General features: G+C 40.1%; 1 protein-coding gene across 1 annotated transcript; it reads left to right on the forward strand.

Moving 5' to 3' along the window:
* The first annotated feature begins 1365 nt into the window (after positions 1-1365).
* Positions 1366-16943, forward strand: gsg1l2b (gsg1-like 2b). The gene is made up of 5 exons (XM_032574953.1): positions 1366-2128; positions 3746-3793; positions 6272-6424; positions 12637-12748; positions 13479-16943. Exons 1-5 carry the CDS (start codon positions 1828-1830, stop codon positions 13777-13779), a joined length of 915 nt encoding a protein of 304 aa, XP_032430844.1. The 5' UTR covers positions 1366-1827; the 3' UTR covers positions 13780-16943.
* Positions 16944-17466: the final 523 nt, after the last annotated feature.

The following is a 17466-nucleotide window of genomic DNA, read 5'->3' on the forward strand; positions in this document are numbered from 1 at the left end:
AAAAAGCTGCTATCTGTCGGTTTACAGACCGATAAACTTTTGCTGTCAGCAGATAGTTTTTCTCCTGTTTACAGAACGACCGGCTACGGAGGGGAAATGGATCCAAAAATAAACCATAAATCTGGGCAGGGAAATGCACAGCGTCTCCAAAAGGCGTGCAGGTGAGACCACGATAAATCGTTTCAGAACTATTTTCCCACTTTTAATGGCATTTATTCGGTATGACTCAACTTTAAAAAATGCTGGAGGCGAAATATATATTAAAAAGTTGCGACAACCTGCTTGTATTTCATGATTGTACACACCTCTGAACTAAGACTTAGCCCAGTGTTTTGATTCTCGTTCAGCATTCAGGAATGTGTGTGAAGACGGGCAGCGTCTCGTTGCACTTTGACTTCTGTTTCTACTGTATACTGTCATACCTAAAAGGGAACATTATTTATTAAAGTATAAAAAGTAACAAAGTCAAGTTCAACTTAAAACATTTTGCAAAAATATTAATAAATTAACATTTTGCTTTTCCTCATTAATTGCAGGTGGAAACTGCAGTTAATGAAGAATGTGTGTGTGTGTGTGGGGTGCGTGTCGGTGTGTGTGTGTGTGTGTGTGTGTATTTCAACAATGAGTTTGTTTTATCCTGGCAAAATAGTTTTGCTTCTGACTTCATAATAGTTTGATAATGACTTAATAGTTACTCCGATAAAAGCGGGAAAGGAAACTGGCTCTTTTCCGGAACCAGTTCAGAACTGAATCCATACCAGCCCTGGTTGAAAACAGGAACCTCTTTGGTTCAAACTGCTGTCTGCAACCTTTCTGTAGTGCCGCCCCAATTAATAAAAAATCTAAATTACACTACAGTCCAACACCAATCGCTTAAAATGGTTGGTATACTAACCAATAGCAAGAGGTGCCGACTCCCAATTGAACACATGCATGTAAAACAATAGAAAACTTTTTTGGCCATTTTTGATGCGTTAATGAAGGGGGAGTAAATGCTTTAAATCAGCAACTCGATGTCATCTATTGGGTTTCGTTTGACGAAAATCTTTTTTAATCGTTCCATTAATCAGTGTCACTGCTTTTAAACTGTTTTGCAAATTGTTTTAAACTTGTGTTTGTGGTTTAATTTGTTAAACTTTTGAGCAATCAGGTTGTGTGGTGCAGAATTTCTGCCCAGGTCCCTCTTAGAAATGAGATTTGATTTTCAATGGGATAAATAAAAATAAATAAATATAAATAAATAACCAATCTCAACAATAAAAATGAATTTGAATGTATATATTATCAAACTGTATTGAATTGACTCATCTTGTAAATTGCCTTGATTCACTATGTGAATAAACTTTTTTTTTCATATCTGTTGCTTTTTGTGCCCCCATTCCCTCATGCCGCCCTGGACAACTGCCCATGTGACCCACATTAAAAATAAAATCACCGCTGGATGAGCTTGATGTTGGTTTTTAGTTGGCGACTGTAGGAAATATTGAACGTACATCCAATATTACACTAATAACCAGGACGGCAGTGGCACACAGGAGAGTCGTATGAAGCTCAGGATTGTGTTCGTGGGGAGGAAGGGGGGTGGAAGTGGGAGTGGGAGTTGTGGGGGCTACAATATGAGAAGTAACGTCGCTGGAGGAGCAGATGTGACGGCCGAACTGTTGGTAGCAGATGTTAATTAGCGGAGGAAACGTTAACGGGAATAACCGGATTATGAGGATTTGAGGAGGAGAAGTCGCCTGAACCCGGTGTCAAGCACACACACGGCGGGGAGGATTAAGTCCCGGGCGCCGTCGCTCCTCTCACCGCGCTCCGGGGGTGACTGTCATGGGCATCGACCGGCGGCGGAGAGCCTCCCTGGCTCTCACCTTGAACTTCCTCGCGCTGCTCCTGGCCGTGTCGGCTCTCACCACCAGCTACTGGTGCGAGGGCACGCGCAAGGTGGTGAAGCCGTTCTGCACGGGTCTGGTGACCACCAGGCAGGCGTTCTGCATCATGTTCAACAGCTCCAACATCAACGACACGCGGCTGGTGCAGTACATCTGGGAGACCGGCGAGGACAAGTACGTGATGAGGAAGTTCCACACCGGCATCTGGTTCTCCTGCGAGCAGAACATCAACATGACCGGTGAGTTCCGCCGGAAAGGCGAGGGGGACCTCCGCGCGCGCGGAGAGCGGTGCGTCACGGAGAGCCCGGCACATAACCGGAGTCGGACTTGTTAGACACGATTTTAATCAAAACAGTTTTGATCAGCCACATCTCTGACGAGATTTAGAGAATAATCCGAGAAAATGTCTTTGCGAATAGATGAAAATATTAGTGTTTAAAGTCTGCGTCTCAGTGTGGTGCTGCGGGTCATCCAGCAGAAATGTGGAAATTTGGCGGAGCAAGTTGTTTGGAATTTTGTTAAAAAGAATAAAATAAAACAAGCTGGTGTAAAACTTAGAGAAAAACATAAAACTGTTTATTTAAAAAACGAGACAACCTAATTATCCCCTTCATGCATATTGGTCACTATGACGTATGTGTGTCGCGTGCGTGTGTATGTATTGGTGGGTTATCTGGGTATAAATCACCTCATTTGATTGTGGTGTCCATCTGTACAAAGCCCCCTATTGGAAAACCAGTGTAAGTGCACAAAAACCACCCCAGACATTGAAGGCTGGTGGTCATCAGAATTGCTAATATATCGGGAATATATTGGCTGTTCTGAGATATGAGATAAGGACTAGTATAATTATTTTATTTTCGAGGTGTTGATAATATCTCAGTGCAATAGCTATTAATCATCTCCTCCTTAAAGTGAATATCATGCAGCACTGGTCCATTGTTCTTTAAATCAACGTGACCCATTCTAGTGTAAAGATACAGAAAGCTGAAATAGTTGAAGTTGATGAGGAAGCTCAAGATTTTCCACCTTACAGACGAAGGACAAAAGAAAGCATAATATAAAGTACTGAAAGTTGAAAATGAACAATATTATTTTGTTGTTTTTCATTAAATTATCTTGGAAAAATACACTGCAAAACAGGAAAGACGATTTAAAACACACAAAAAAATGTATTGACATGGAAATGGATTTTTTTTTTTTCCTCTGAAAAGTATACTCTAAAACAGTTTTTCATGAATAGGATGGAACACATTTTAGAAAACACATCAATGTAAGATGTGTTTTATAAGAATAAAGTGTCTCTTTATTCTTATGAAACAGTATTTTTGAATAAAGAGAATAAAGTGTCTCTTTATTCTTATACAGCACCTATTTGAAAGTGGGTTATCTGCAGTTTTTCTTTGTCTTCTTCCCTACTGTGTGGAAATCGTCCACTGATGACTTACAGGACAGTTCCTCAGAGGTGTCTAGACCTCCAGCTGTGACTCTATCTGACATTACAGAAAAAAACAAAAACATTTGTATCTTCAGAGCACCATAGAAGCATTTTGTTTGTATTGACTCTGTTTCTGTGCTGCAAACTTCCTCAAAAAGGGAGGATGGAGGCGGGAGGCAAATCTCTTGGCAAATTGGATCATTCCGAGATTTCTTTTTCTTCTTCTTCTTCTTTTCTTTATTTTTTATTTTCATGTCACAGTTTTATCCCCTCAAAGTCCACCTGTAGCTCTCTCTGTCGCAGTCTGGGAAAATGCTGGAATACAGATGAGGTCCCATTTTTATTTATCAGTGATGCGCAGGGGTGGCTGTGCTGTCACCGGGTGTCAATTAAATGTCTCATTTACATTGTTTTTCAGGTGAAAAATGCCGGAGTTTCATTTATGTGGCGCCGGCGAACGAGAGAGGTGAGGATATATGGACACGTTTTGAGTTTTATGGGAAAATTCAGACCTAGTTAATGTGTGTGTAACACCTTGAATGTGTGAGACACAGGATGTCTCTGCCGGCTTTATTCAGAGGCTGGATTTATTGCGCGTTCTGCTTTAAATGACACAAGTCCAAACACATTTTATCAAAAAGGCTCTATGAACATTACTCAAACTACTCTCACAGATTCTGCTCTTAATAAGCACATGGATTTACACTGACATTCCTACACAAATAGAGGTGGAAAGACGAAAAGGAGCTAGCTACTTTGAAAATGCAGTTTTTTTTCCTTGTAGAAAAACTTCATAATTAAACACTTCTTTTTGTTGGACTCTTGCATAAATTCCAACAAAAACACATTGTGGTTTTTTGGTATGATGTGACAAAATGTAAATTGTAACTTCCAGGTTATCTGCCTTCTTTTTGCCCCACCAAACCGTTGGTTATAATTGGACTTTAAGGCAGAAAATCTGAAAGCTAGAGGCGTAACATTGTTTCAGGTAATGAGACATGCAACTTAGTGTTAAACAGTGCAGCAACATGTTTTGGGAAAAGGACTTTAGACGTCACAGTTATAGAAGAAGCTTGTTGCTATAGTAATTTTTACAGAATCTAGATGATGAGGCTAAAGAGCAACACAGTTTTCATCTTAAGAAGGCTGGCGTGTGCTTTGGTTAAAAACAAAAGCACGACAGTTTTTGTAGGCGAACGTGATGCAAAAGATTCATCCGTTTACCAAGGGGAAAAGCATTAAACTTGTTTCCTGAAGACCGGCTGTACCACGAAGTGAGATCAAGCTACTTAGGTTTTCTTAAAGAGATCTGACTATACTGAACCTGACAGCAACAGCAGCTGAGACCTGGCATCTCTGTGCTGCTTTAAATCTTCTTTATGCCAAATGATCTGCAAAAGTAAACATGACTCAATCCAGCAGATGTAGAGTCCTTGAATGCCAAGGTTACAATGTGCCGGGTGTAACGTGCGATATTGAACTCTTAAAAATGATACAAGTGTTTTTCATAGTCTTAATCCAGACAAATAATCTGCTCTAGATCCATCGTAAATTAGCATTGTGACGGAGTCGGGTAAGAGGTGAACCGACTTTATGACACTGAAATTTCTGATGAACTGATCCTGCTTGACAGTACAGGCTCCAGTCTTCAAACACGCAACATCAAATGCATCTTTTAAGGTTACGGCTATTTCCATCGCCTCCCTCCACCAAATGAAACTAAACATCACAACTGATCGGAGCCAAAAAACAAACACGGTTTCCCTGCTGCAAAAAGAAAATCACTAAATTTCTAAACAATTTGAAAATCTGTAACCAGGCAACTAACGGTTTATGTCTCTCTGAAGCATAAACTGGCTCAAACCGAGAGCTCTCTGAAACAACAGTTTGGTTGAAAAGCCCAATCAGTGGTAGAGCACTTGTTGTACGTCTGAGTGCTAAAGTCTCTCGTTGTGATTACATTTACATATCATGGTGGATGTTTATGGAGGGCACTTAAATAAATGCTTTTGATTGCAGATAGATTCGGTAGAATGTCTTTAAATATGCTGCGGTAATCGCACTCCATACTTTCTATTTGTCCATTTTACAGGTTTTTATTTGATAAAATTGTGTAAAATCACTTGTGTAGAACTCTCTGGGGTGTGTTTGGCAACAGGCTTTTTATTTCTATTTACCTGCTAATATCTCCTCGCATTTATCGTATCGTTCATCACGATAAATTTCTTAACATAATAAAAAGTTTTGATTTACCATTGTGACAATGAATTCCAGTTAATGAGTCTTAAAACCAATCAAAATCTGTCAGTTTTACGAGTTTCTGCTTTGCTTTTTTTCTTTTCTTTTTTTTAAACTTATTCTGAAGTTTATTGTTAAAAATCATACCTTTTATTTTTATTTTTTGCAACTGGCATCCTAAAGAATCGTGTTTACAAATGGGTGCGTTTTTAAAGAGCAGTATTAGTCTCTGTGGAGCTGTGATTGCTGTGCCTCTCAATCACAGCCATACAGTTGCCTAAAAAAAGAGAAGAAAAGCTATGAATAGAACCTATTGTCACTTTTACCGTTATCGCAACAGCACCACAAAATATGGTGATAAAACTTTAAGTCGAAATCGCCTGTCCCTACGGATCCATCCAGACGTGAGCTCAGGATGAGCTGCATTTCCTTACACATCACTCTGTGTGTCCTCCCTCTGTCTGTGAAGGTTAATGATACGGGTGAAGGGGGTCACCGATCCACCTTTCTCCACTCATCACGTCTCCTCATCCATCCTCACATCCTTCCCTGTCCCCTGTCTTCATCCTTGCTTGAGGATGTTTTCCCTAACCCCCTGCCTTCCTCTTCATCACCCTCTCATCATCCACTCATCCCCCCCACAGTGTGGAGGTGGGCTTGTTCTTTGTCTCTGTGGTTCCTTCGTACTAACCTCCTGTCTCCGTAGGAGTGCTGTGGCTGTGCATCGTGGCAGAGTGCCTGTACATCCTGCTGCTGGCCACAGGGGGCATCCTCATGTCTTTAGAAGTTTGTCACATCGGCAGCGTCATCGACGGCCTGAAGCTCAACGCCTTCGCTGCCATCTTCACCGTGCTCTCAGGTAACCCGGTTGTCATGGTTGCGATACGGCTGAGCTTGACCGTCAAATAATGAGTTCATGTTCTCGTTCCGTAAACAAAGTCAACTTGGTGTCACTCTGCTTAGAGATGGGCGATATGGACTTAGAATTTTACCACGATATTTTGTAATGTGATTGTTATAGCAAGAAAATAGATGGCAAAAAAACTGTTTATTTCTACTTTTTTAGGTAACTGAATAATGTAACGTTCATAGCACAACAAGCTGCAGCCGAGGAAATGATGTGACTCAATAAAATGATTATTAAATTACTAAAAACCTTTTTTTTTTCACCGGAACCTTCCATGATAATTCCATAAATTTATTAAACAACTTTTTCTCATGTTATGGAAACAGTAAAATCTGACTCACTTGCCACACAACACATATGAGCACTAGTCTGTTTTCTTCTAGATTACAGTTTGTATAAAACTAGTTGAAGTGTTAGAATAATGACTTTTATGGCAGTAACATAGCTTAACTGCGGTAAAATGTTTGAGGAAATGGTTAAAACATACGGGTCGGCTCCATTTTTAACCCACATGCCAACAAATGTAATGCTTCTTCAGGAATGATACACACAACTGTGAATTAAACTGCGCTCAGTGTTTTTCCTGTAACACTTGTTGCTGATCTCTCTGAGATGTTCACAAGTCATTTTTGTCAAGTCTAAGTTAAATCTCTAATAACTAGCATTTCAAAAGCTTTGCTGTAGGATTGACTTTCATAACTTTGCGATTTCTTCCCAAAAACCATTTAACACACGAATATGTCAGAGTACGGTTGTATCTCTGCAGACACGTTTGTCAGGGGAAAAAGAAACCACGTTCCAATTCCATCTGATTTCGGTTCTGCTCCAGAACAGGCGAGCGTTTAACTCTGCCTCCCCTGCTGGCGCTGATCCAGTCAGACAATCGGCCCAGCAGCAGCCCCACAGCCCCTTAGAAGATTTCCCGCTAGTTTACAGTCTGCCTCTGCCTCTCAGCGGAGGAATTAACAATGACCTTCTCTCTAATCCACTCTGTGAAAGTGATGCTGAGCTCCCCTCTCTGAGCTGTGAATCAGCAGTGAAAGATGTGCGGCTCCACGGCGGCGACTCGCTGCGTTTTACTCACTTGACAGGTCAGATTTAGGAAGGCTGTAAAAAGAGTCATTTTCTGACGAGCTGTTCTCATTTTACACTGGGGTCAGTCCTCAAAGCTAGCTAGCTAGCTAAGTTCAGGCCTTAAAAATACGGATTATACTCATTCATAATGTTGGAATAGTGTAAATTTTAACCGGTCTTCAAAATAATGTTTTGACTTACAATGTTTTCACACCTGATAGTCCGGTAGACTCGGTTCGATTGGGGACCAAAATTTTAACTATTCTTTCCGCTTTCACACTGCACAGTGTCAACCAATCCAAACTGAGTGAAAAAACCTGTCCCCCTCCTCGCCTGTGGTGGCGCTGCACCAAGAACCACTTAAGGAAACGACATGAAATCCTCAGAAGAAAACACTGAGTGAAACTTCCTTTTTTGCAAAATGCAGAAAATGGAATAGCATCAGATTTTAGCGGTTGTACGATTTCTCGTTTGCCCTTTGCCACTTCTCCCATTAGCACTACCAGTTAGCGCTGGTTGTATTTACCCAGAATGCCCTGCACCAACGTTTGTTTTCTGCTTTTAGAGCAGTCTTAGGTTTGCTTGCATTTGCGTATTGTGAATGCAAGCAGTAAACCTTACATTGTGTCAAATTGTCGAAACCACCCTTATACGTCAAATATGTTGCTCAACTTTCCATTTACTGCTAATCAAAGGCAACTCTAAACAGGTAGGTCATTTAGCCTCGATTTAAAGGAACTCAGCTTTTCAGCTGTTTCCAAACTTTCTGGAAGTTTCTCTTTCTCGGGTGTGGCCAACATGGGCTAAGCATGTACAGAAAAGCATGGAGGATGCTAGCTGTAACGTGAAGCTAGACAAGCTAGCTTCTCTAGCTAGCCAAATAGTATCTCATCAAACGGCCCGCTGTCTCCTCCGTCTCATTAAACCGGGCCTTGAAATTGGACAAACGCCTTTACGGCGCTCAAATGATGTCTCCCTTTCATCACAATCTGGTCAAACATAAAATACTCCAAGATGTTTCTCTGCCAGCTGTCGCCGTCTTCGATTTCATTATGTCATAACAGAGCTGTTGGCCATCCTTCACTCCTACTGTTGTGCTTGTAGACGATTCGTCTTTTCATTCGGAGCTGACGGGGCTTGAACTCGGCATCTCTGAGTTAAACTCTCAGGGTGTTTTGTAGCTGCTCTAGCCAGTCGTCTGGAGGAAAGAAGGAGGCGAAACCCCTTAAGGTTCGCGTTGTTTCTGTCCTGCTAGAGAGCGAAAATCACGTTTAAGATCTGTCACCGTGTGTTGCCTTCTAAACAGCTTCCCAGGCTAAGCTGACAACATTGCAGAGGCTTTAGTTCACTTGTAAAATGTTTGAATTAAGGAAACGTTTCCAGAAGCAGTTTCCTTTTTTTAATGGGATGAGTAGCAGGAGATAGACTATGGTAATGAGGTCTGGAGGAAAAATACAAGGGCGCAAATTAAAGTTTATTGCTGTTGTCAATCATGCATGATATGATAAGAAGGCATCTGAGTTTTCTTTTCTTTCTTTTTTTTTGGTGAGGTGATGATGGCAGAGGAACAATAAGATCATTTTTTTTACAATATGTCGAAGCTGGAGCCCATTAGAGCTATGAGTCAGGTTCCAATTTTAACAGCAAAATGTAATCTTGGTAGAAAAAAACAAAAGCATGATGTTTTGTTTTTTATTGTATCAACAACTGCAACCCACAAAGATTTGAGTGCGAGAGCAGCAGGAGGCATACGCCACCCTCTGTGACTATTGGAATCTCGGGTAAAATGCCTTAAAATAAATGGTTGCTATGGAGACCTGGTGACCAATATGCCATTATTTGATCTGGTTTTGGTGACAAAGTGCCAAATCCATAAGGGCAGATCTATACGCTCTAGCTCTATGCTGTGTGCTCTGAACGACATCATGCTTTATTGTTTATTTTACATTATATTTAGAATTCCTAATCACACTTTCTGGACTATTTGAACGGCTTGCTGCAGTTTATTCTTTACATGTTTGACCATGTTTTTTGTTTTTGTTTGTTTTATCAGTTTCTTATTTATTTTACATGGGCTGTTCTACTCCTAATTGTGATGAGTGAACAAATTAAAGTTCATGTTTGATCGAGCTTGTGAAGCTACTGGCATTTTTCAATGTGCTGTACTGGTGCAGAGTTGTCAGCTTTTGTTATTCACTGGATTTATGTCTGGTTTTTTTAAAAGAATCATTTTAAGTCAATTCAGCTCTGTTTTGCTGAATTGGATTGTATCGGCCAATACTGAACCTCAGATATCGGTATCGGAAGTGAAAAAAGTAGATAGGTGCTTCCATAGTCTTCCCATCCACTAAAATCCGACTAAACTAAGGTTTTCGGTGGAAAAGTGTATCCTAACTTGATACAGGTTCTGCCCAGACCTGAACCAGCTAATGTGCTTTCTAGTTTCAAGTGTTTGACAGTATCCCCAAAGGACGTTCGCAAATAAGACTGTATTATAGCAGCAGAGAGAGAGAGAGAGAGAGAGACGCTTCTGCAGAGCTTTTCCACCACACTCTGCAAAATGAGTCACCCACTCATGAACCTCCGGGAATCCCATGATTAGACTGCAAATACAAGTGACTCACTTAAGTGCAAAGCAGAAAATACAATTGAGAGATCTTTCCCAACATGCATGGGGATGAGTAGTTTCTCAGGTCCAATCAGCTTTCAGCCTGGAACGGTGCCTGTTGCTTTGATCGCTCTGTCGATGAGCGATTGCAGTTCGGAGACCAGTCGTCACGTTTTTGACTCACTTATTACCTGCTAAATGTAAAATACTTAACTTCAACCGAGCGTAACAGGAGGACGCCATTGTTCCGCGTTCATGAATACACATGGAGGCAGCGAGGAGAATTACTTGCACATGAGAGGGAGACTCGGGTTGAAGATTTGGAGGTTATCATCCTCCAAAAGAAAGTCTTGCAAAAGGACTTCTTGAACATTCTCACATCTTGTCACGTTGCAAATTCAGCGTATGTTGTTGTATTTTGTGGAATGTTTTACGACCCATACAAAGTAATGCATAGTTATGGAAAAATATTAAAAAGAAATGCTTTTTAAACTTTGGTATAACTGGAAATCTGAAAGGTGTAGCATTCATTTGTCATTGGTCATGCTAAATGCTAAACAGACCAATAAACCACTGATTTTACCTCATGATGAAGGATTCTGTTCTAGACACTAAATGCTCTCACTGTGTTAGTCCTAGTTTTTCTTTTCTGTTGGTGTTTAAGACAGCATGATGCTGCCAACACTATGTTTCTTATGTGTTTTATATGTTGGGCAAACTTTACATTTTGGTCAGTTCAGCTCAATTTATTGTGATAGGTGAAAAAAAATTGATTATTTAAAGGCACTTTATGAGGAAGTCCAAATAATTTCCAGTGACGTGTTTCTACTCTGGATGACGAGTGATTGACAGCCCTAAGACCCTCCTCTTGGCTCTGATTGGTTGTTTCTGGTTGAGTGGTGTATTTCTGTAGTTCCCCAGTGCTACTGGGAGCACTGGGAGAAGGCAGACAGAGGAGCTCGATTTTATTTTATTTTTTTCACAGATTACCAGTCTTATTACACCGTCACAACATAATGATAATTTTAACAAACATGTGAAAAGCATATGTTTTCATAAAAGTTAGATACTGCAGATTCAATACAAAAGCACACCACACTTTTCAGATTTCATTTAACAATAAAAACAAAACAAAACAATGAGTTGGAGCCATGTATCGTTTCCCTTCTTCACAATTATACACTGATTTCTACAGTCATAGTCTGTAAAATTTAAATGAAACGCAATGTAGGCTGTCATTATTTGTGACAAAATGGAAGCACAATATCATAATTTCTCTTAAATTTGTACTGTAATGTGGCACAGAAGTTTTGTTGTTTTTTACTACCCAGCAGACTGAACCTTAGAAAATACACAATTTGTTTCTGTGTATGTATAAATGTATCAATATGTATGACCAGCAGACAGGTCAGAGGTCATAGTGTGGCCAAATGTCTGCAGCCTTCCAGACAATCATCTAATCCATTTGTTTTGTTCGTCGCTGAAGAGACAAAATCGGTAATCGCGCCAAATGATTTATTCTGACTTTGCTGCCATCTAGTGGTCGATCAAAAAAAAAAACACTGGGAAACTAAATCAGCGTCTTCTGGAGTCTCAAAAGAGAATTAGTAGCAGTGTCACGTACCTGAGGCTGGATACATGTATGTTATGTATGTGCTTTATAGCACACAGAGGGACATTCATCCACTTCAGACGGAATGATTATGAAGAAAACATCCTTCATACCCACATGCAGGGGCAAGAAATGTCATTCATCCCGAGGCAAAGCCTTCCCTGATCTACAGGCATTATGATAACGTCATAATATGAAACTATGCTCATGTTTCATATTTTAAAATGAAACATGAGCATTGATAGGGAGGAGATGGGAATGTAGGCGTTTGCTGCTCTTGTTCAGTGGAGGGATTTTGGCGGAGGGAGGAGAGGGAGCTTATGCAGTAATCGGATTGGTAGGCTCCAGTTGTTTTCACACTTGTCCTCCTGCAGGCGTGCAATGGTTCATGTAAGGAAAGCAAGAAATTAAAAACAACAACAACAACAACAAATGACAGAAAGAAAGCAGGTCATTTTATGGCTTCTTTCTCACATTTCCAGATTGATTTCACAAGCAATCTGTAAAAACATGACATTAATTTATATTTTCAGCCCCCCGTTAAAGTTGATACTCTCCGAGTATCACCAATGCGACCGACTTCAGTCTTCAGTACTCGGGTTTATGAAAGAGAAGCGAGGAGAAAAGCATTTTAGAAAGAAAGCGACACCATGTCTTGTTCGTAAATATGTAAAATAAATAAATAAATAATATATATAAAGTCACATACTGCACCTTTAAGATGTTTTTATCTGTGAAAAACTCTCAGTAAGTTATAGATGAATGTGTCCCAGGTTTTCTTTATGCAATGCTGCCACCAAGTGGGGTCATTTTGGAAGTGCAGTAGTTTCTGTGTGTGAGTCACGTGTTCCCTCTCTCTGTGTGAGGCAGGTCTGTTAGGTATGGTGGCCCACATGATGTTCACCACAGCTTTCCAGCTGACCGTCAGTCTGGGTCCAGAGAACTGGAAACCTCAAACGTGGGACTACAGCTGGTCGTACATGTGAGTAGTTTACCTCACGGTGACGATTGTTGCCTGGTTGTATGAAACACATAGAAAAGTGCCACAAAGTAAAACTGCATTATGAAATGAATAAATAAACAATAAAATAAATGCATAAATAATCCTGGAATGAGATAAACAGGTCAACTGGGATTCACAAAAGAAGCTCTCCATTACAAAAAGGAAAATCTTTTCAATATTTTTTTTGTTTTTATTTCATGGGAACATTTATTTGAATTATTTATTGATAGTAGTCTTTATTTATTAATGCAATTTCAAATGGAAGTGAGAAGGCTCTGCATATAAGATGTGTTAATATTCTCAGTGGGAACCGTCTCCACGCTTTGGGGTACGGCCAATTAGCACAAAGGAAAATGAATGGAGTTCATGGATTGGCTGCTTTTCAAACGCCAGCCAATTACAGTCAGGTCTTTCAGCTTCCCAAAGTGGCTTTTTCTTTTGTATATTTTCCATATTTGATTCGTGAATAGGTGAATCCACAAAAAGTTGGCCATCCACTTTAACCCTTGACTGAAGCAACATCATCAGTTAAATTTAAATCAAACTGTTTAAGGATTTTTACCAAGAAAGTAGCGGTCTTTCTGGAATGAAAGCATTATTGAACGTTACAGTTATAAAATAATATGCTTAAGTAAAAGCTTGAGCCGTTTTACTGATTAATGTTTCTTATCGTCCGAGATTAAAGCGGGCTTTGTTCTCTGTTTCGTAGACTGGCGTGGAGCTCCTTCACGGCCTGCATGGCGTCCTCGGTCACCACCATCAACCGCTACACCAAAACTATCCTGGAGTTCAAGCACAAGCGCAGGAACATTGAGAAGAACCTGAAGATCAAGCAGAAGCTGCTGGAGCTGGACTCTCCGGAGCAAGTGTGGGACATGTACATCAGCTCGGTACCGAGCACCGCCGAAGAGCTGCTGGACCTGTCGACGAGCGGCCGCAAACTCTCCAACGCCTCCATCTTCCTGGACCTCAACGACCTGCCCGACCCGCAAGGAGAGGAGTACTGCTAGAGGAACCGGGTCTTGAGAGGCGACAACATGGATGTTACGCTCTGCATGATACAGTGTGAATACTGTAAAAAGGCTAGCTGAAAGTTTTAACTCTTCTTTTCCGCCACACGACTTTATACAATCAACTTCCCGCTCTGCTTTGCTCTCTGCCAGCTCTTAAGGTGTGAAGATGGATCCTTATCATGCTGATTCTGCTGGCTTGAATGAAGGTGTAGCTGGTAGGTCAACCTGAATTTAACTTTGGCTCTAATCCATGGTAGCCACTGTGGGACCAACGGGTCTGTGTGGATTTCACCAGCAGCGTATACTGTGTTATTTCCTTGTATTAAAACATCAGCTTTGCTTTTCAATGTATGCTTTGAGATGCTGTATTTTCTAATGTATGTGGAACATAAAACAGTTGAGAGTCGATACAAATTTGTACCAAATTCTTGGCAGTTCCCAGGATCCCACAGTCGCTTTTAATTTTTTTAGTTGATTCCACCCCCCCCCCCCCTTTGTGAATCGGCTTTACCAAGCAGACTTTACTGAACTTGGTGTCAACGTGAAGCACAGCAACAAAATGAATCTATTCTGAATCAAGAGGGCAACGCAGGGTAAGAGGTGAGCCCTAAGTCCTTTTAAACAACTATAAAATAAACAGTTGAGTCATAAGTAATGATGAAGGTCAGATTTTTAAAAATACGTATGTATAACCTTTATCTGCGAGTCAAACTTGAATTGTGTGTTTTTATTCGCTTTAGCTTGCTAGCAAAGTGAATACTCATGCTAGCTAGCAAAAAACCTCACGAGCTAACATGTAAATTGATGACTATGGTTTATGCTTTTTTGTCTCAGCTGACTACCAAAAGACCAACTTATGTACAAAATTTCTATATTTTCCATGCAGTTTGACATATGAAAACAAATTGATAGGTTTTTTTTATTACGAGGAATCAATATCGTCCCTCCTAGATATAGTCTGAAAAGTCAATAAATGCTTTGAAAAAGTGTCTGCCCATTTACAGATTTCTTTTGTTTTATCACAATCAGGTGTTTTAGATAATGGATCAAATGTTAATATCAGGCAAGGTTAATCAGAGATGGAAAATTCATTTTAAAAAATGGAAAAATACAATTTAAACCAGTCTGACCGTATATAAGACTGTGATTGATCCAAGAAGTCCTGGAAGACGTTTTGGCTCATAAATCCACAGAACAATTTCCCATAAGTCTTGGGCATCGAGATTCTTTGGGGAGCAAATGTGAGAGAGCATTTCGTGTTCCTTTGAGTCAGGACTGTTTTTTTTTTACTTTAGAAATCTTCTGGATGAGTAATTGAAGCGTTCTCTGAGTACTTTTGAACGACCTGCCTTCCCTGGGGAAGTTCACCTCTGACCCAGGATTTCTCCATTTGCTGTTCCAAAGCCTCATCTATGGCTTTATTACTGACTTTCTGATCTGTTTCAAATGTTTCGACATCAGAGCATGATTTGTTGCTTCTTCATCCTGTCAGACTGGTTGAATTTAAGTGATTTCTGGATTCCTCAGATCAAGCAGTAATGAGGCCCGGGTGTGGTTAGTGAAACTGGTTGGTTCAGATAGCATTTTCCCCTAGCAAATGAAAATTTACATGATTTTTTTTGATGATCTGAAACTTTGAAGAACTCTGTAAAAGGGCAACACCTGTTTAACGCCACTGTATCTAAGATGTATGGAACGCAACATAAATCTGGTTGAACCTTTTGACAAGTTGCTGAGTTCTTCATATTACTTTTCATTAGCAATGTACCTCTGCTAAGCATTGTTGCTAAGAAGGAAAACGACTTCTTCAACATGGCTTAATAACTGTCACGTTGTGGCACGAAAGTCATGCGAAGGAACAAATTGGATGAAAGATCTATGAATGAACTGACTTGATCCCCATCCCAGTAAACGCAACATAATCTAAAGCAAGCACACTCAATAGTTTGGACACCTGACTGATCGTTGGACTTTTCCGATTGATGAAGCACTGTGAGTCCGTGACTCTTCACAGCTGTAGATGCCGATTGCTGACTCTTCTTGCAGCAACTTATTTAACGTATATCTGAGAGACTAATCACTGCCTTCTTTTCAAGCGATCCAAATTTAGTCGTCTGAAACAAAAAAAAAAGTTGCACCGGACAGGCTGTGGACTGAGGAGGCATAAACAATCTCTAAGAAGTGAACTGAAAGACTCTGCTCTTTCACTCTCTGAGGCATGAGAAGCTGGATTCAAGAGAAGCTGCGTGGATGTGGATGTGGGATGCCTAAAGGAAACGTTGAGTGCCTTTACATCCAGAAGCATGCCTCTGATCACACAGTATGCTGAACAAGGGCAAAGCTGTTTCTCTGCCTAACCCCGATTCCAAAGCAGCGGGTAGCTATTCGTGCAAATTGCCAAAACTTTTCCTCTGGAGAAATGCACCTCTTTCTAAGCTTTCTGCTTGTACTTTCACATTATGTTGATGATGCAGAACTTGATACTTTAAGTCTAGAAGCATTTTAATAGCATTTTGACTTAATTTTTTGTGTAACTTTGATGACTTTCCAAGGTATTCAGCCTAACTTTCAATTGTTTTTTCGCAAGCTGGGTTTATAAGGCTTAGAGCACGAATCTCTTGTCTTTACTTGTGTTTCATATCTTAAGGTATTTACAGTCTCTTTGTGTGGTTTCTCTTTGTTATACTTTTGTGGGTGGTTATTTGCAAGCTATTATAACATAAAGGAGAAGATTTATGAACAGATTTTATTGAAAGATAAATGGGGAAAAAAGCATATATCATAATAAAGAATGGAATTTCATATGTTGGAAACTGTTTTTCTCTAGACGTTGAATTTAAAGACCACAAGGTGGCAGTGTTGCCTTTGTATTGGTCGTGAGCAATTTCCCGCCTCAACAAGAAGCAGAAGAATTGCATTAAGTCAGTTATAGAATCAAATAAAATAAGCTAAATCGAATCAGTCCCGAAATTAAAATCTTTATTTACATTTCTGTGGCGAGCACCAGGCTTTTTATATCGTTTTTGTAGGATTTTATGGGCTCATTCAACTGAGGTTCAGAGACGTGGACTACTGTTTCTAGATTTCCTGAATTTTTATTTTTTTTGTCTAATGTAAATGTTTCAGATATCCAAATAAATTAAATAAACTACAAAACCAAATGATTTCATTTTTGATCAACCTGGCCCCGCATGAAAATATGACTGCCGTACTTGTTAGACATGATTTAACCACATATTCACCACATATTTTCTTAGTGTTTCCTAGCCACACAGACCTAATTAATTCCTGATCATAAATACCCATAAATAGGACCTGTCTGACAGCTAGTAAACTAAAAAACTCAAAGGAGCAACACATGGAACCAAAGGCGCCCCAAAAACACAGACGGGAGATGTTTTTAAGGCTTTCTAACCCCAACAAACCACAGAGAGATCCACGTGGAGCAGAGGTGAACCTTTTAATGAGTGGCTGAACAAACAAAATTACTCCAAAAGGCATCAATAAGTTATCCTGGAGGTCAGAAAAGAACCCAGGATGACATCTAAAGCTCTGCAGACCTCAGAGTTAAAGTCACTGCTAATGATTCGGAAATACGAAACAGATGGGGTAAACATTGCATCCGTGGGAGAGTTGCAAATTCCATTACTGACAAAAAAAAAAAAAAAGAAAACAAAGGCCCAT

The sequence above is a fragment of the Xiphophorus hellerii genome, chromosome 10 (genome assembly GCF_003331165.1).
Source record: "Xiphophorus hellerii strain 12219 chromosome 10, Xiphophorus_hellerii-4.1, whole genome shotgun sequence".
Taxonomy (NCBI): domain Eukaryota; kingdom Metazoa; phylum Chordata; class Actinopteri; order Cyprinodontiformes; family Poeciliidae; genus Xiphophorus; species Xiphophorus hellerii.

Coding starts and splice junctions, on each gene's coding strand:
- gsg1l2b (XM_032574953.1), top strand. CDS start 1,828: ATGGGCATCGACCGGCGGCGGAGAGCCTCCCTGGCTCTCACCTTGAAC. Junction 2,129..3,745: donor GCAGAACATCAACATGACCG/GTGAGTTCCGCC, acceptor ATTGTTTTTCAG/GTGAAAAATGCCGGAGTTTC. Junction 6,425..12,636: donor CATCTTCACCGTGCTCTCAG/GTAACCCGGTTG, acceptor TGTGTGAGGCAG/GTCTGTTAGGTATGGTGGCC.